This window comes from Panthera leo, chromosome D3 (genome assembly GCF_018350215.1).
Source record: "Panthera leo isolate Ple1 chromosome D3, P.leo_Ple1_pat1.1, whole genome shotgun sequence".
NCBI lineage: Eukaryota > Metazoa > Chordata > Mammalia > Carnivora > Felidae > Panthera > Panthera leo.
Genome location: NC_056690.1, coordinates 17,595,527 through 17,614,159, shown reverse-complemented (window position 1 = coordinate 17,614,159; position 18,633 = coordinate 17,595,527). Strand labels below are relative to the sequence as shown.

Genomic DNA, 18,633 nt, shown 5'->3' with positions numbered 1-18,633 from the left:
GTCGCCGTGAACTTGTCACTGGTGTGCACAGTCCCCTCCCTGCTCCACTCCCCGCCCAGATAGAAGAGAGGAGCAAAGTGCAACCCGGATAGGCCACCGCGAAGCTGATGGAAAGCACCATCACGTGGCGGCTGCGAGCATTTTCACGCAGCGGCTAATGTAAGCAAAATTGCCCTTCGTGCACGGACAGCCGCTTAGGGGGCGTCCAAGTAATAAGGAGGCTGTAGGCTGCTTGGATATGCAGTCTGTTGTTGTCCAAGTCGGGACCCAGTGAGCTTTAAGATGGGGTTGCTCCAGCGGGAACGGGTTAGTTAACCCCCTGCAGCACATTTCCACCCCCCCCCCCCCCCACAAATGGCCCTTGGTCCCCAGGCTAGTCCCACCACGGGATCTGGGTCTGTATTGAGAGGAACCTCACACCTGCTGGCTTTGCTGACCTGCAAGCTCCTTCACACCCCAGCAGATCACATGCTGTTGTAAAGTGGGGGGGGACCAATCACAACAGGCAGCGTCTGCCAGGAGGGGCTGTGATAATTTGTATATTTATTCTACTCTGATTGAACGCAGGCTCTCGTTTAAACCCTGGCTCTCCTGCTTGGCTTCCTAGCTGTTTGGCCTCAGGCAAGTTACTTAACCTCTCTGGGCTTTGGGTTTTTTTTTTCCCCATCCAAACATGGGAATGCTAATACTACCTACCTCGTGAGGCAATTGGGACAAATTAAACTGTCAATTTGCATCATTGTGACAAATATGTCAAGCGCCTAGGACAGTGCCTGGCATGAAGAAGCACCTGGTAAATGTGAGCCGTTGTTATGCTTATACGACAGGCACTGTGCTTGGCCCAGGAGGTGCGACAGTGGCCAAAAGAGGCCTGGGTTTCTTCTGGAGCTTTCCAGAGACAGAGAGATGTATCAAGTCACCACATGTGCGTTGGGGAGGGGCACAGTGTTGTGAGATCACAGAGCGGGGCCGGCGGTCAGGAAAGGCTTTTTCTGAGGAGATGGCACATGAACTGGGTCTGAATTGTGAGTAGGAGTTACTCAGGTGATGAGCAGTAAGGAATGCTCCAGGCAGAAGGAACTGTACGTGCAAAGGTCCTGTGTCGGGAGGAAACATGAGAGGAACTAGAAGAAGGTGCTGGAACAAGGCGGCATGTGGATGAGATGAACTGGAGAGGAAGAGGGGGGGCAAGGCATTGGCTACCATGTCAGGGATTTGAGTCTTTATTCTAAAAGCAATGGGGAGCCATTGAATCCTGCACAGGCAGAGAGTTGTTCTTGAACTTGGAGCAAGGATTTTCCATTGAGGACTGGGGGCCGGAGACCTGTAGCCACTCTGAAGTTTTAAGATGGAGAGACTCAGGGAGTCAGAGATGAGGCGATTGGGCTCTGCCTACATCTGCAGCCCAAAAAACATGCTCTTGGACTTTCACTGATTCCTTGCGTTGTTTTGCACTAAGCATTCACGCCTCCGTTTTCCAGATGAGACCGTTTTTCAGAGAGCTCAAGTGAATTGCCTAAAGCCACGCAGCAAGCTTAAAGGACCCAATTCTCATTCTCAGACCTGTGCTCTCCACCTGGCTATATTCGGTGACCCTGGATTGTGGCTTTTGGCCTGGCCACGAATCTGAAGGCCCCCAGAAGGCAAGGATAGCATCTGTCTTAGGTGGGGCTCATTCCAGTGCCTGGCACTTGTCAGGGCTCAATAAATGTGCCCTGCGCCGAGAAAGCCAGCAGCCTAGTCTTGAGGGGGACCCGTGTTTCATTCTGTCCATCCGTGGGGACCTGGTGGGTCACTTCTTATTCCAGTTCGGTTCTCCCCATAGCCAGTGTCTCTTCATTTCTCTAGGTCAGGGATCAGCCGGTGGGACAAATCTGGCTCTCCACCTGATTTTGCAAAGAAAATTTTACTGGCGCACAGCCACGCCCATTCATTACATACGGACCGGCTCTTTCCACGTTTACCACCACGGAGTTGAATATTTGAGACAGATCCACAAAGCTGAAAAGATTTAGCCTCTGGCCCTTTACAGAAAAAGCCCCTTGCTCCTGTTATAGGGAAAGGAGTTGCCCTCTGGGCGGGGGCGGTTAGTCTATGATGTCTGAGTGGGTTTCTAACCCCTTCTGGAGAATCCTTCAGAGTCAGGCTGAGGAGCATAAGAGGAAGTGACTTGACTGGCCCATTGCTGCAGCCAAGGGGCCTTAGGAAACCACGGTTGGAAGCCTCGAGAAACACAGGGCTGGGGTGTGGGTAAGGCCGTCCCCAGAATACCCCAGAAGGGTGGAGACAGACCAAGGCAGCAAATGTCTAGTCATTCTGAAATCTAGGGTGTCTATAAAGTCCTGGCCTTGCTTAAAATCTCTGTTTCTTGATAACAAGGTCAACATGTAGATTGTTATGTCTATTTTTCTGTTTAAAAATATAGGGAAGGAAGGTTTACGGGCAAGAGGAGAGCCACCCATCGCTGGGCCAGTCAGAGATGAGCCCTGCATTTCTTTCAGTGCCTCCGCTGAGCACCCACCCTCTGCTGCGACTCTGCTCTTTATACACCTTCACCCCTGCTTTTCCACTAACGAGGCGTGAGCGCTTTGCACGGCGTGACTTTAACACCTGCCTCACGCTTCATCAGGGGGCAGGCTTCCGTGAGGGTGGGACCGGTCTGCTTTTTCCCCACCGTTTCTCTCACCTTAAGTATAATTGCTCCCGTCTCGGAAGGCATTTTTGGGGAGTGTTTCTCGGGGCCCCACTTGCAGGAGTGGAAACCCGCTCACTCTGAATGCTTGGATCTCACAGGTGTTAGGTGCCATGAGATGTGGCTTTATGGGCTCCGCACAGACCGCGCGAGGCGGAGCGCTCTTAGCAACGTCTGTTCCTCTGCGAGGTCCGCTCAGCTGTGCGAGTCTTCCCTTGAAAGGGTTTGCCGGCCCCCGGTTATTCCCTTTTTACACCGAGCGCTTCAGCCAGCACGATCACAGGCCAGGCGCCGAGACAGAGGGCTGGGCTTTCTTCCGGCTGCCCGGACCTGGGTCTGCCGCCGACGCTGTGTGACCTCGCTTTGAGCCTCAGTTTCCCCACCTCCAAAGACGGCTCTGGGCAGTACATGAGCCGATACGATGCGCGGCGTCTGGCCTGTGGCAGAGGCCAAGGACCATGGTAAGCGTTTGTGCTGCTCGGCTTTGCAGGTGAGGCAGCCAGAGGCTCGAGAGAAGCGACTTGCCCAAGGTCACACAGGTCGTACGAGGCCAGTTATCCGCCCCGCTCCCCAGCCTTGCGAGTTGTCCCCTGTAGGGCACTGCTCCCAGATGGTTTGCAAAGCTCACAGATGGCATAAAGGACCAGGTACAGTTTCCTTTTCCCCAGGCTGTGCCCGACCCTCTAGAGAAGCAGCGTGTGGCTGCATCTGGGAGGGGGAGGAAGGGATACATCTGGGGAGTGTGGGGGTCTGCATCTGCCCCCCCCCGGCCCTGCCCCCTCGGCCAGTCCTTCCACCCCAGCGCCGCGGGTGGGGGTAACAGCCTCTGATAGCCCATTCAGAGTTTAGCAGACGGCCGGCTCTCCTGGCCCCCTGGCCTGGAAGGGGCCAGGGACATACCCAGTTTTAAGCCGGAAAGTTCTGCATCCCCAGAACCCGGTCGGTCTCCGGCAGACCAGGAAGGGAGACCGCCCTCCCCTTGTCCTCTGCGTCTTCAGGGCCTCACTGCTGGTGTCAGAACTGTGGATCTGGTAATGGATTCTGGTTCAGGATGAGCTGGTCTGAGGGGTGGGGACCCAAGGCTGTTCCCAGAGGAGGGGCTGTCCTGTCTCTGACATGCTTGTGAACGCGGGCTAAAACATTGATCTGGAACTCCTATAACCTGAGAGTGGCCTCCAGCCCCGACGTGGGTCTGTTTCGAGCTTCTCAGTCCCTGTTCCTGAGGGCTGGCTACTTCCAAACCTGCTGGGGAAGGGTGGGAAGTTCTACATTCTTACCTCCCTTTGGGGGCCTCAGTTTCCCTGTCTCTGCAGACCGGGGGAGTTTTTGGTCCCTTCCAGGATGGAGGCCCCAGTGGTGAACACCCACTGGGTTTCCAGTTTCCATTAAAAAAATTTTTTTAATGTTTATTTATTTTTGAGAGAGAGAGACAGAGAGAGAGAGAGAGAGAGAGAGAGGGAAGGGCAGAGAGAGAGGGAGACACAGAATGCGAAGCAGGCTCCAGGCTCCGAGCTGTCAGCCCTGAGCCTGATGCGGGGCTCGAACCCACGAACCGTGAGATCATGACCTGAGCCGAAGTTGGCCGCCCAACTCGCTGAGCCCCCCAGGCGCCCCCGGTTTCCATTTTAAAACTGCCTGTGTGTGAGGTAGGGTAAGAAACCCTGTCTGCATACATCCTGCATCCCACCTATACAAAGCCACAGGCCAGACCCCGGGAGATGATGCTTTCCTTCACTCCCTTGAGAGTTCTGTGCTCTCTTAGTCTCCTGGCCATTGGCCACGCTGTGCTCTCTGCCTGGGATGCCCACCCAGCCCACCCCTACTTCTCATCCCTGCACCACTTCTTGGAAGACTCTCCTGACAGCCCCTCCCTTGGCCAGGGTGGTTTAGGGGCCCCTCCCTCGCTCACCGCAGGGTGACAATACTGAGTGTAATGGTCTGTTTACTGGTTCACCTGCTGGCTTCCCCACCAGACGAAGAGCTTCTGGAGCCAGAGCCCAGAACTGCTTGCTTTTGGACCTCCGAGCACGCAGCCTTGGTGTGCCAGACGTGGCCAAATGAGCGAGTCCAGATGGAGAAATAAAATAAGCATGTCTTGCCCTGATGGACATCTTGCCATCTTGCCATCTAGCTCCTCAGAGAAGTTACCGATCGGAGCTGAAAGGACCACCTGTGCATCTAGAGATGACTCTGGAAGGAATGACTGCATCGTATTTGCAAACCTCAGGAAGGTGTGCGTTCTGTGGTTTCTCCCACCCCGGCTCCCTTCTTGGACAGGAGTCTAGAACCGTCCTTATTTGCATCTGGTCACTGCCTTCCCTCCAGGGCAGGGTCACCCCACCCCTACTCTCCATCACCGTGGGGTCGCACTGGGGCCTCCTTAACCAGCCCTCCCCAGAAATCTTCTAGATGCTTCTTGGCGTTTTCATACCTACCAGAACCCCAGAGTGCTCCCGGGCTCAGCAGGTCCCAGTCCGTCACCACCCACCCAGTCTCAATCAACATTGTCACCAAAACTGTCACAAACAAGGGGGTGTGGGCCGTCACGTGGCCCTGTCTGAGTAACCACATTCTCGCTTCCTTCTTTCACACAGGCCGTTGAAGGTTGGCAGGGTCTGGGACCACAGCCCCGGGTGCCACAGCAGTGCCCTGGCAGTGTGGGCTCGGTCCCTGTCACTGAGGCAGAGAAGCGGCTTCTCCCCGGCTCACGAGGCAGCTGTCCCATGCTCTGCTGAGCAGGGTAAGTGCCAGCTCACAAAACCATAGGGAGTGGCTGGGGGGAGCTGTGGGACCGGCAGGCCTGGCCTGCCTGACAGCCGAGGGCAGTCCCGGGGCAGGACCTGAGCTCTGAACCAGAGCTTGGGCCCGGGGTGAGGGGAGAGGGGCTCAGGATCGAGGTCGTGGCCTTATTCCAGTCTCTTCCAGATCCTCAACTTCTATCCCAACCTTCCCATCGGGTCTGCCAGCAGCTGCTGGCTCGGAGAGGGCGAGGTTTCTTAATAGAAAAAGTCCTAAAAATCAGGAGCATTTCTCTAAAAATCATGCTACCCTTTCTTTCATACAAGGCATGGGGAGGTGAAGGGATTTGCTCAGAGCAGAGCTGGGGTTAGGGCTGGGTGATTCCAGAAAGGGGGAGCAGGTGCAGGGCGTGTCTGGAAGCTTCTGAGGCTCTGGATCCATAAAAATATTGTCTCCAAAGCTGCATTCTTTTTTTGTTTTTCCCTCACTTTATTTATCTACCTATCTATCTATCTATCTATTTATTTATTTATTTATTTATTTATGTTTATTTATTTGAGAGAGAGTGCAATCAGGGGAGGGGCAGAGATTGAGAATCCCAAGCAGGCTCCGCATTGTCAACGCGGAGCCCCACGCAGGGTTCAGACTCACGAACCATGAGATCATGACCTGAGCCGAAATCAAGAGTCGGGGACTTAACCAACTGAGCCATCCAGGCGCCCCTCCAAAACTGCGTTCTTTGCACTTTCACTTGTTACGACGTTGAAAAAATTGTTGAAAAAATACGAAAAAAAAAAATACGAAAAAGTGTGAAAATATTAGAATTAGGACACTAATATTGCTGGCAAAAGAGAAAATAATCATCAGAATTTGAATACTCTTAGGTATTTGTATTTGGGGTGCTTTAGGGGCGTAAAGGAGAGTGGTGGGGGGGTAGTACCTAAAGCTATGGCCCCCGACACACACACATACACACACACACACACACACACACACCATAGACAATGATCTAGGGCTCCAGGCGCTGGGAGTTCTCTTCCTTCCCTCCTGGACCCTCTCGTTTTCCTCCTCTCCCATCTCTGACTTCGAGTCCCCCGAGAGCAGGCTTCTCACTGGGCAAGGGGCTCGGGAGGTGACCCCCCCCCGCCCCCTGCCTAGGCCCAGATGTGTTGGTGGCTTCCTTTGGGGCTTGCCTGGCCACACCCAAAATGGTCTATGCCTTCCTCACCAGGCTAGGCCAGCAACCAAGGGAGATTGAAACCCGGATAGCGGAAGGGACCGGGCTGTTGGGCTGAGCGCCTCTGGGGAAGCTCGGCCAGGCTGGAGCAGGGGCTTCGGAGGGCCCGGGAATCGTCCAAGCATGCTGTGCCCCCTTTGTGCAGATGGGAAACCCTCAGAGGGGACAAGCGGCTGCCCACGGTGGCCTGGCTGGGAGGTGGCCGGGCTTGGACGTACCGCGGCCCCGTCTGGCTGCAGGACCCTCGCGGAGCCCCCGGCGACCCTGGCCCTGGCTTCTCAGTCTCCTTTGCTGACCTTGAGCAAGAAGATGGTGGGGGTGGGGCGGAGCACGAGACTCAGGTGAGAAGGAGACAGCATGGCTGGAGCGTGTCTGTGCGTCTGTGTGCTTGTCCACCTGGCTGTCGACACAGGTCTTCCGCCAGCCATGGGTTGTTAAACTAAAACCAGGGGTAGGTCTCTTTGAATTCACGTGTGCAAAACAGCTTACCTCCTCTGGACCAGGCTAGCCAATTCAGGGTCCAAAAGGGGAAAGTTAGGTTTTTTGGTAGGTGGGCAAAACCCCAAAATCTTCACCGTCACTGTGGCTCATGTTCCTGCAAAGGCTACGGAACAGTAAACAGGTGTATCTGTGGTATTAAAATGCATGGGGGGTGGGGCGCCTGGGGGGCCCAGTAGGTTGGGCATCTGACTCCTGATCTCAGCTCAGGTCTTGATCTCAGGGTCGTGAGTTCAGACGCACTTAAGGAAAAAAAAATTTAAGGGGAAGAAAGTCTGAAAGGGCTCCTTGGTGGGGGCGGGGGAGGTGCTGAGAAAAGGTGGGGAAGTGCAGGCACCGTGCGGGAAGCCCGAGGGCACGTGTCCTGTGCACCTGCCTGCTGGTGGCCTCTATCCCATTCACGCACCACCCCTGCAGCGGGCGTTTAATGACCCCCAGGAGGCCAGGCCTGTCGGTGCTGGGGACCCAGCGGAGACTGCCCTGCAAGAGCTTGTGATCTGGCGGAGGCAGTGGGGCAGCCACGGTGCCCGTGCCGATGGGCAGGTGTCACAGTGCCTGCTGAGCCCTGCGCATGTGGTGTGAACGGCGACATCTCTCCTGTCCCCTTGGAGTTTATGGGCCAGTGGGAATGGAGTTTTAGACAGTAAACATTTTATTTATTTATTTTTGATTGTTTTATTTTTAATTTTTCTTAATGTTTATTTATTTTTGGGAGAGAGAGAGAGCATGAGCGGGGAGGAGCAGAGAGCTTGGGAGACACAGAATCCGAAGCAGGCTCCAGGCTCCGAGCTGCCAGCACAGAGCCCGACGCGGGGCTCGAACCCACAAACAGCGAGATCATGACCTGAGCCGAAGTCGGAGACTTAATTGAGCCACTCAGGCGCCCCTATTTATTTTTTAGAGAGAGAGAGAAAGAGAGAGAGTAGGGGATGGCAGAGGGAGAGAGTGAAAGAATGTTAAACAGGCTCCAAGCCCAGTGTGGAGCCCGACGTGGGGCTCTTGATCTCGCGACCATGAGATCATGAGCTGAAATCAAGAGTCAGATGCTTAACCGACTGAGCCACCCAGGAGCCTCAAGTAAGCAAACATTTTAAATGGTTTAAACAATGGGAATGACTATGCCTGAGCAATCCAGGATGGCTTCTTGGAGAAGGTGCCATTTGCTCAACTCTGGAGAATAGATGGGATTATTAATCCCTCACATGGGATTAATAGAGGAGGTTGTAGGGCCTGAGTGAGCTAGTAATTCATGTATAGCTCTCAAACCAGTGCCTGGAACCTTGTCTACACTTGACACATGTGCTTTGCAAACCAGGCATGGGCCAGGGCTTGCGGTGGAGACAGTTTTCTAGGGCTCCCCGTCCCAGCCCCCTCCGCCAAGATCAGAGGTAGGTACGTCAAAGCTATGCCTTTGGGGATATTTCCGGGAGATGGCCCTAAATGCAGAATGACGAGGACAACAGCTGGCCATTGTTGAGCACTTAACGTGTGCTAAACCCTCAGCCTGAGCCAGCTCACTTCAACCCACAACCACCCCGCTCCGTGCTGTCATTGTCTTCGTATTCCAGATGAGGAGCCTGTGGCTCAGAGAGGTGAGTTCAGTTGCCCGAGGTCACGCAGCTTGTAAGTGCCAGAGCCGGGACTGGATTTGGTTTGACTGGATCAGATCCTGATCGGATCTGATCCTGAGCTGGGCCCGGCTGGGCCGGGGCCTATCCTGTCCGCCAGCCCTGAGAAATGCCCTGAGGTCTGAGGGGGAGGGCACCTGGGCCTCGGTTTGACCTTCTTGTTGATCTGGAGCCTTCCCTTCTCTTGGTGGCTGTTTCACCCACACCCTGAGATGCTCAGTCTTTCACATCTTAAGGTTCCAAACTCTTGAGTGCTGGGATTCCCGGGATCCAAGATTCTGAATGCAAAGTCCCAAGCTTCTTACAGCGCCCTGGCGTCTTCCCCACGCCTGGAGCAGGGTGTGGGCCCCCCGCCAGCAGCCTGCCCCTCCACAGCCTGGGTGGGGCTCGGGCAGAGCACCCTGGTTTTAGGGTGAAAGACAGGAAACGGGCCGTATCTGACCTACTCTGTTAGGCAAGCAGGAAGAGTGTGACAAGGGTGTGACAACTCTGCCCCTCTCTCAGAGCCCCCCTCCTGTGGTGAGTGACCGTTTTCCTGCCTCCGGGGGAGAAAGGTGGAAGGTGGGGGCTTCACCGCTCTGAGGAACGGACTTCACTCTCCTGAGCCTTGCTGTCCTAATCTGTGTAATGGGATTCGCAAAGGCCAGTGCCAGGGTGGAGGTGAGTAGGGTGATGACATGGTCCAGCCGCAGTGGGGCCTTCTGGAATACCATCGTCCTTATATCACCATGCATTTAACTTGAAGTAAAGTTAGTATCCTCCCTGCCAGACACAGCGCTCCTCTCCTCGCTACCTGCACGGCCCCCTCGGAGTCACAGGACCCCCAGGAGCCGGGATTTTTTTTTCCTGTCGAATGGGCTGATGCCTGCCCAGCCACAGCCTGGCTCGCGGCTGTGATGTCCATGGTCCCTGTCCCTTGAGGTCTGTGGGATGGCAGGCAGCAGGCTGGGGTGACCGGCCACCCCAGCTTGCCTGGGACTGAGGCCACGGGATGAGGGATAAGGGGATGATCTTCCGCACTAACATCAGGAATCCTGGACGAGGGTGGTGGCCCTAATTAGACCTGGGCTGGGAGATGGGAGATTTTCCGGTGTGCTCGGTCTCATCTCAACACACAGGGAGGCCTCTGCTCTCACGCTGGACCCGAGGCCTCCCTCACTGCCCATGGCGGAGGTGGGGAGGCCGCCGCGTCCGTACCTTCCCTGATTCTGAGATTTCTGTTTCCTCTGTCCCTCTGGGCACAGCCCCCAAGAGGCTTTCCCAGTAAAACACTCTCTGCCGGATGCCAGCTTCAGGGACCTTCCCTGCAGCATGCTATTAGATTCTCAGGACCATTCTTTGAAGCAAGGTCACCCATTTTACAGATTAGGACACTGAGGCTCAGAGAGGGTGGAACGAGGCTCAGGTGACACGGCTGCTGAGCGGTCTCTCCTCCACCCCAAGTTGCCTCTGCATGCAGGGGAGGTGGGGATGGGCGCAGGGAGAGGGCAGGGGAGGGCGAGAGCCTCCTCCACGCCCTCCTCCACCCTCCACGCAGGAACAGCGGGCGGGTGGGGCCTTTTTTTTTTTGTTGTTCCTACCCTCTCTGCTTCCAGGAAGTGGCTGAGAGCTCTGCCTTCCAGGAACCGAGAGCTGCCTGAGTGGGGGGTGAAGGGTACAAGTCTTCGTAATTTTGAAATACTATCCAAGCTGGTGGCTTCTTCCTAAAGTCCCCCTCCCCCGCCCCGCCCCAGGAAAGCGGGGCCAAGATCAGGCCCTGTCCTCTACCCCCAAGCAGGAGAGCTCCACCCTTGTGCAAAGAAACTGCCTCCTGAAGAGGGAGACAAAGAATATGTGTGTGGGGGGGGGGGGGGGGGAGGGGGGATACGTTTAGTAAGCACCTACTTGATGGGGTTTTGGAATGATGGGAGTCTGGAACTGACAGCCAAGAAAGGTTTCTTGAAGACATCTTTGGTGCAAAAAGGTGATTTTGTTAAGGCTCGGGGCTAGGACCCGGGGGCAGGAAGAGCTGCCCTGGGGCTGTAAGCTCTGGAGTTGGGGGAGGTGAAGACAAAAGGGAGGCCTCCAGAAGGACTTTGATGTGCTAAAGAGGGCTCCTAAGATACCTGAGGCCTTGCAGTTGTCAAGCTAAGGTGGTTTTCCTTCTAGTGAGGCATTAACATTAGGACGGCAGGGGGTTCCTGGAGAAACGTTCTGTTCTGTTTTGCCTCAAGTATTCGTCAATGGGCTGCAGGTTATAAATACACTTAATCTCACCCGCCATTTCCTTCTTACCTTTGTTCCCCACATCGCTGTGGAGGGGAGGGTGATGTTGGGGCTCCAGGAAACTGAGTCTAGGGGTTTCTGGAGATTAGGCTATTGATAGATTGCCTTTTTCTTGTAATTTACCAAGGCGTTTGTAAACGGAGAGAGAGAGACTCAGGTCCTGCAAGACTGTGATCTCTATCAGCTAACCATTTGTTATCTTTCCTTTCCTTTGTTCTTGGGCAGCCAAGGGTGCCTGAGGACTATCACACACATCCCGCCTAGGGAGGGGGGCGTGTGCTAGCTTGTGCTTGGCCCTCAACTTGCCTTATGGCCCCTCATCCTAGTGGGAGCCTGGAACTTTTGAATCCATTCTCTTGTATTCCTTTAACAGCTCGATGAGATAGATGTGGTTTGTTATCCCCATTTTGCAGATGAGAAAACTGAGGCACAGCAATTCAAGGTCCTACAGCTTCTATGGGACAGAACTGAGACCGGAACATCTTTTTCTCTCCCCCCCATAGCCTGTTCTCTCAATGCTGTGCCCTGCATAGCCCTCGGGACATATGGGGCTGACCTTTCTGGGTGAGATGGCCTTCAAGGTCTCCTTATTCTTAGTCTGCCCTCCTTCCCTCAGCTGGGTCCCCAACCCCCGCCATAGATACAACAAGCTAAGGTCTCTTCCAAGCCTTTGGTCCTTCTGCCCCCTCAGCTAGGTCAGCTTTCTCCACAAAGCCTTCCCGAATCTTCACTGGGTTCCAGTCTGATCTCTGGCAGCTGTGTGCCTTTGGGCAAGTTGCTTTACCTCTCTGAGGTAGAGCTTCATCTCTCCACGGTAAAATGAAGATAATTGTCAGTGATGAGGTTTTGGAGTGATGGTGGGGTTTGGAGCTGACGGCCAAGAAAGAATTCTTGAAGACGTCTTCGGTGCAAAAAAAAGTGATTTTCTTAAAGCACGGGGACAGGACCCGTGGGCAGGAAGAGCTGCACCGGGGTGGTGAAGGGTTACTGGTTTATGCTATGGAGTCGAGGGAGGTAAAGTCAAGATGAAGTTTCTCTCTTTTTAAAATTTATTTACTCTTCCTTTATTTTTGAGAGAGAGACAGAGTGTGAGCAGCGGAGGGGCAGAGAGAGAGGGAAACACAGAATCAGAAGCAGGCTCCAGGCTTCGAGCTGTCAGCACAGAGCCCGATGCGGGGCTCGAACTCACAAGCTGTGAGACCGTGACCTGAGCTGAAGTTGGATGTTCAACCGACTGAGCCACCCAGGGGCCCCTAAGATTACCTTTTTCTTGTAATTTACTCAGATATTTGTCAACTGACGGAGACTCATGTCCTGCATGACTGTGACCTGTATCAGCTAGCCGTTTGTCTTCTGTCCTTTCCTTTGACCTTGGGCAGGAAGCAGTACCTGAGGAATATCACACATATCCCACCTGGGGCTGGGGTGTGTGTCTGTGTGTGTACAGGTGCACGCGCGCGTGTGTGGGTGTGTGCGCGTGCACTAGCTTGTACTTTGCCCTCAGCTTGAGGGCCTGATGTGTCTGGTGCAAATATCATGAAGTTTGGTTTGAGAAATTATTGGGGCGCCTGGGTGGCGCAGTCGGTTAAGCGTCCGACTTCAGCCAGGTCACGATCTCGCGGTCCGTGAGTTCGAGCCCCGCGTCAGGCTCTGGGCTGATGGCTCGGAGCCTGGAGCCTGTTTCCGATTCTGTGTCTCCCTCTCTCTCTGCCCCTCCCCCGTTCATGCTCTGTCTCTCTCTGTCCCAAAAATAAATAAAAAACGTTGAAAAAAAAAAAATTAAAAAAAAAAAATAAATTTATTTTTTTAAATGTCAGTACTTTTTTTTTTTAATTTTTTTTTTAACGTTTATTTATTTTTGAGACAGAGAGAGACAGAGCATGAACGGGGGAGGGGCAGAGAGAGAGGGAGACACAGAACCGGAAGCAGGCTCCAGGCTCTGAGCCATCAGCCCAGAGCCCGACGAGGGGCTCGAACCCACGGACCGCGAGATCGTGACCTGAGCTGAAGTCGGATGCTTAACCGACTGAGCCACCCAGGCGCCCCAGTACTTTTTTTTTTAATGTTTATTTACTTTGAGAGAGCCCATGTGCGCTCTGGGAAGGGGCAGAGAGAGAGAGAGAGAGAGAGAGAATCCTAAGCAGGCTCTGTGCTGTCAGCACAGAGCCCGATGTCAAGCTCCATCCCACAAACCATGAGATCGTGACCTGAGCCGAAGTCAGGAGTCAGACTTTTAATCAACTGAGCCACCCAGGCACCTGAAGGACTTTTTTTTCTTTATTTATTTTGAGAGACAGAGAGAGAGCGTGAGTGGAAGAGAGGCAGAGAGGGAGAGAGAGACTCCCAAGCTCAATCGGCTTAACCGATTGAGCCGCCCAGGTGCCCCCAGGCTGCCATTTTGGAAACCAACATAATTCTAACAAGTGGAGGAGGTCAAGTGGAGCCTGGGAGCTGAGGGGCCTAGGAGTACGTTATAGTCACTCAAGGAATGATGAGCAACTGGTCTCTGCTCTAAATTAGGTGAAGGACAAGGAAAAGTACTGGAACTGACCCAGGCTCTGCCCCAGACACAGTGCTTGGGATTGCACACTGCTGAAGGTATTGTATCCAAGGAAACCAGGAATACGTGAATCCTGGCCCAGGACACAGCCACAGGATTCTCAAGTGCATGACTCTGAATCCCATAAACAACAGCCCGTGCCAGGGGAAGCATAAGGGGAGAGAGAGCAATCAAGAAAGCAAGTTCAGGGGCGCCTGGGTGGCTCAGTTGGTTGAGCATCCGACTCTTGATTTCAGCTCAGGTCATGATCTCACGGTTCCTGAGATCGAGCCCTGGGTTAGGCTCTGTGCTGACAGCATGGAGCCTGCTTGGGATATTCTCTCTCTCTCTCTCTCTCTCTCTCTCTCTCTCTCTCAGAAATAAACAAGCTTAAACTTTATATATATGGGTGTTCACAATGCTGGGAAGAAAGACCAATGAGATGGTCAAAAGCAGAGGCCCTGCCCTTTTTGGCTACTGGTCCGGGGGCTGAAGGGTCACAGCAGAATGGACCCCCAGGCAAGTGAAATGACTATCAGCTGCCTGAGGGCAGGACTGTTCCAAGAAGATGTGTTTTCTCCTGGCCCCAGATAGTACAGTTGATGGCTCTGGGCCCTTGAGGACTTACAGGATCGGCTTACTGATGGAGGCAAAGTAGCCGCCCTTTTCGGGAGCTTGTCATGGGAACCGAGTGCTAAGGGCTTTGTAGGGCCTGTTTCATTCTCACTATAAGCCACGAGGTAGGTACTGTCCTCCCAAAATGTGGAAGTGAGGACAGAAGGGAACCAGACCAAGCTGAGACACTGAGAAAGGAGGGGGAAGAAACTGAGAATCTGAAGAACAGGCCTAGGCTATGTAGGGTGGGAGCCAAGACAAAGGAGAATGGAACAGAGGGACACAGAGAGATGTATCAGGAACCGTCTCCTCAAAAAAAAAAGGCCTCAAGGGTCCAAACAAGCAGCTTTATCCTGCACACCTGTGGTCTCCAAACTCTTCTGCTCACGAACCCCATCAGTGGACAATACGGATGCATTGATCTACGAATTATGCACAGAAATAGAAATTACGAAGTGGATGACATAATTATATAACTGGACGCTGTAATATTTCCTTTCTATACCCCGGTGGGCGGTCTTGCCCGCAATTTTAAAGTTTTAATCAGAAAGGCAGGGAGTTAAGTCGGTTACGTGTTGGACTTTGCCTCAGGGCGTGATCTCATGGTTTGTGAGTTCGAGCCCCACGTCGGGCTCCATGCTGACCGTGCGGAGGAGCTTGCCTGGGATTCTCGCTCCCTCCTCTCTCTCTGCCCCTCCCCCTCTCGCGCTTCCTCTCTCCCTCTCAAAATTAGTAAACCTAAAAAAAGGAGTTAATGTTGATAAATAACGATGGCCGCTGTTTGCTGGGGGGCTACCGCGTACCAGGTAAATGCCGGGTTACGAGGACGCTAGGTGCCTGCCCCAGGTCAGACACCCTCCTAGCTGAGGCTGTCCGGGGTTGCAGTAGAGGGTGCTCGGCAGGCCCAGGGGTGAGCCTGTCCTGATGTCCCTCTGTCTGTGTCTGCCTCCAGGTGCCATGCCTCTGCAAGTCCTCCTGCTTCTGATTTTGCTGGGCTCTGACAGCAGCCTGCAGCTGCGGGAGACATGGGAGAATGGAACCATTGAGGCCCCGGACCCCCTGCTTGTGCAGGGCCAGAAACAAGTGGAGGAGGACCCAGAACAAGACATGTATGACTATATTGGCACGGACCCTCCAGAGACGCTTTTTACAAATAGCCCTGGGCCTGTGCCCCTGACCTGGACATTTCTGGCTGAGATGGCAACATTGGGGCAGAAGGATTCCGGAACTCCTGAACAAGCCACTCTGGTGATAGCCAGAGGGGACTCCGTTGGCCTGTACCCAAGAGGGATGGCCATGGGGGATCTGAGCATGGAAGTGGCCACGCAGGGGGTTCCCATCACACTGGGCCCTCTGAGCAAAGAACACGTCACTGCGTTACTTCCCATCACAGAGGCTTCATCCACAGAGGGGGCTCCATCCACAGAGCTGGCCACCATTGAGGCCCTGTCCACGGGGCCGGCAACCACAGAGGCACAGACCACACAACCTGCAGCCACAGAGGCCCCGTCCACGGGGCCGGCAGCCACAGAGGCACTGACCACACAACCTGCGGCCACAGAGGCCCCGTCCACGGGGCCGTCAGCCACAGAGGCACTGACCACACAACCTGCGGCCACAGAGGCCCCGTCCACGGGGCCGGCAGCCACAGAGGCACTGACCACACAACCTGCGGCCACAGAGGCCCCGTCCACGGGGCCGTCAGCCACAGAGGCACTGACCACACAACCTGCGGCCACAGAGGCCCCGTCCACGGGGCCGGCAGCCACAGAGGCACTGACCACACAACCTGCGGCCACAGAGGCCCCGTCCACGGGGCCGGCAGCCACAGAGGCACAGACCACACAACCTGCGGTCACAGAGGCCCCGTCCACAGGGCCGGCAGCCACAGAGGCACAGACCACACAACCTGCGGCCACAGAGGCCCCGTCCACGGGACCAGAAGCCACGGATGCCCTGTCCACATCCACGGAGCCCACTGCCACAGAGGCCCTGTCCACAGATCCTGCCACCACGAAGGTCCCATCCACAGGTCCTGCGACCACAAGGAGCCTAACCATGGCCCTGCTTGTGCTCTCTGATCCTTACAACAGCACCACCGTGGCAGTAGGCAATTCATCTGATGGCTTCATCAAACAATGGAAAAATAATCAGAATCTTGCCCCCCAGAGCTCCGTGGCCCCCAGCCCCACAGAGGCTCTGGACCGCATCCCTGTGAAGCAGTGCCTGCTGGCCATCCTCGTCCTGGCCCTGGTGGCCACAACCTTCCTCGTGTGCACAGTGGTGCTGGCTGTCCGCCTCTCTCGCAAGAATCACATGTACCCTGTGCGCAATTATTCCCCCACTGAGATGGTCTGCATCTCGTCCCTGCTGCCTGAGGGGGGCGAAGCGCCCTCAGCCACGGCCAACGGGGACCTGCCCAATGCCAAGAGCCAGGGCCTAAAGGCGGGGCCGAGGGAGGGCCGAGATGGGGATGACCTCACCTTGCAGAGTTTCCTCCCTTAACCCCCACCCCTCACCTGCTCATCCATCTGAACAGGACCCTCGCCTCCCTGCTCCCTCCAAGGCCCGCTGGGCCACCACTGAGCACCCCGGCTCTGTTCCACGGGTCCGGGCTTCCTTGGGGCCCCTAGGGATGGGGATCTCTAGGACAGAGCCCCCAGGTGCCCCACAGGAAAGAGAGCAGCTGAACTCTTGCAGCCAAAGCAGGACTGTGGGCAAGCCACCGCATCCTCCCTCCTGCCTCCGGGGGGGGCCCGGGGAGATCCCTCCACCTCCCTGTCTCCCACCTGTCTGGGCTCCCTCTGAGGCCTTCCACGGCTGGAGCCTCATCCCCAAGCACCCGGTGAAGCCCCCGCCCTCACTCCCATTTTCTTCTGGTTGCCATGGTCACCACACAGGAAAGGGGGCATTTTGGGGGCAGGAGTGCTGGATTCTGAAGGCCATTCCCTGCCCCTCTCCGACTTGGGGCAGCTTGGGTTTTCTTGGGCATCTCCCCAGGGAGCCCAGGGTGAGATCCTGGCCCGGGAGGGCTGGGGCGGGCTTGGAGAGCCCAGGGCCATACCTTTCTTTGGGGCTGTGTTGGGTCATCGTTCACTGAAATATCCCACTCCCCAGCCCGCGGCCCGGGACAGCGCAGGTGCTCAATAAACATTCGATGAACTAATGGTGGCTGTTTCAGGGCGTCAAGGTGTCTCCTGCTGGGGCTTTGGTCCCTTGCTGTTCACCCCGGCCCCGGCCCGCTCCAGAAACCCCCCCGACCCCCCAGTCTGTGCCTTAAGTTTTCAGTATTGTCTCTTGGACACTGGGGGCATCTTGGTACATCCTTGGGCAGCCGGGAAGGTTTTAGGCCGTTGGGGGGGTGGGGAAACTGTTCCCCGAATCCACTTTATTCAACTCCCCCCCCCCCCCATGACCCAGTTCTGGCATACAGAATTTGGTTCCCGCCCCAACTCTCAGACAAACGCGTCCTCTCAAGGTCAGTGCCATCCTCCCCAGAAACTCACCCTGACCTCTCCTGGGGAGGGGGGGGAGGTGGCCTGTCTCCCATTTAACACCCACTCCTCACAGGGCTGAGCACAGCTGCGGCCTACAAGGTTTTCGTACAAAATTTGGGGCCAGCAAACCTTTTTCTTAAATGGCCAGACCAAAAATATGTGACGTTTTGCAGACCGCGCGGTCCCCGTTGCAACTCGTCAGTTCCATCCTTGGTCCTCGTAGATTGTGGGTGATCGTTGACGATGTGTCACAAATGAATAGGGTTGGCTGCGTTCTAATAAAACTTTTATTTACAAACAAAGCGGCAGGCTGGATTTGGCTCTGTGTTCGCTGACCCCTGATCTGAGCATCGGGTGAGCAGCTGGCCCGGTTTGCGTGGGACTTTGGTGAATGTAGCACCGGGAGCCCTATGTTGGGGGAAACCGCTCAGCCCCAGCAAATCAAGAAGCTGGCTGCCCTATTTAAGCAACACTCACCGTGTGCGTGCGTTACCACATTTGGACCCACGCTGACCCCGAGGGTCGGATCAGAAAGCCAAGGCTTCCACAGAGGCTTCAACAGTAGCTGAGCCCGGGGGCGCCTGGGGGGGGCTCAGTCGGTTAAGCGTCGGACTTCGGCTCGGGTCGTGATCTCACGGTTCGTGAGTTCGATTCCCGCGTCGGGCTCTGTGCTGACAGCTCGGAGCCCGGAGCCTGCTTCGGATTCTGTGTCTCCCTCTCTCTCTGCCCCTCCTCTGCTTGTGCGCTCCCTCTCTCTCAAAAACAAAACAAAAACAAACAAAAAACCCCCCAAACCAGTGGCTGAGCCAGGATTCAGACCTGGGTTCTTCTGTCCCTTGATGCTTTTTGATCAGAAGGGACTACTGCTTTGAGCCCCTGTTCTACCTTCTGGGGGAGGACTACAACTCGTTTTGGTGGACTTT

At 55.2% G+C, this 18,633-nt stretch overlaps 1 protein-coding gene and 1 long non-coding RNA gene across 2 annotated transcripts; one reads left to right on the top strand and one right to left on the bottom strand.

Annotated features, from left to right (window-relative positions):
- Window positions 1–1,456: 1,456 nt before the first annotated feature.
- LOC122203027 lies at window positions 1,457–5,277 on the bottom strand. Its single transcript, XR_006195027.1, has 2 exons — window positions 5,128–5,277; window positions 1,457–1,886 (listed from the first exon to the last, which is right to left on the bottom strand). It is a non-coding gene; the product is annotated as an uncharacterized LOC122203027 (long non-coding RNA).
- A 9-nt stretch (window positions 5,278–5,286) lies between these two features.
- Window positions 5,287–18,012, top strand: SELPLG (selectin P ligand). Its single transcript, XM_042909553.1, has 2 exons — window positions 5,287–5,432; window positions 15,166–18,012. The coding sequence occupies exon 2, from the start codon at window positions 15,171–15,173 to the stop codon at window positions 16,716–16,718; it is 1,548 nt and encodes a 515-aa protein (XP_042765487.1). The 5' UTR covers window positions 5,287–5,432; window positions 15,166–15,170; the 3' UTR covers window positions 16,719–18,012.
- The last annotated feature ends 621 nt before the right edge of the window (window positions 18,013–18,633 follow it).

Coding starts and splice junctions, on each gene's coding strand:
- SELPLG (XM_042909553.1), top strand. CDS start 15,171: ATGCCTCTGCAAGTCCTCCTGCTTCTGATTTTGCTGGGCTCTGACAGC.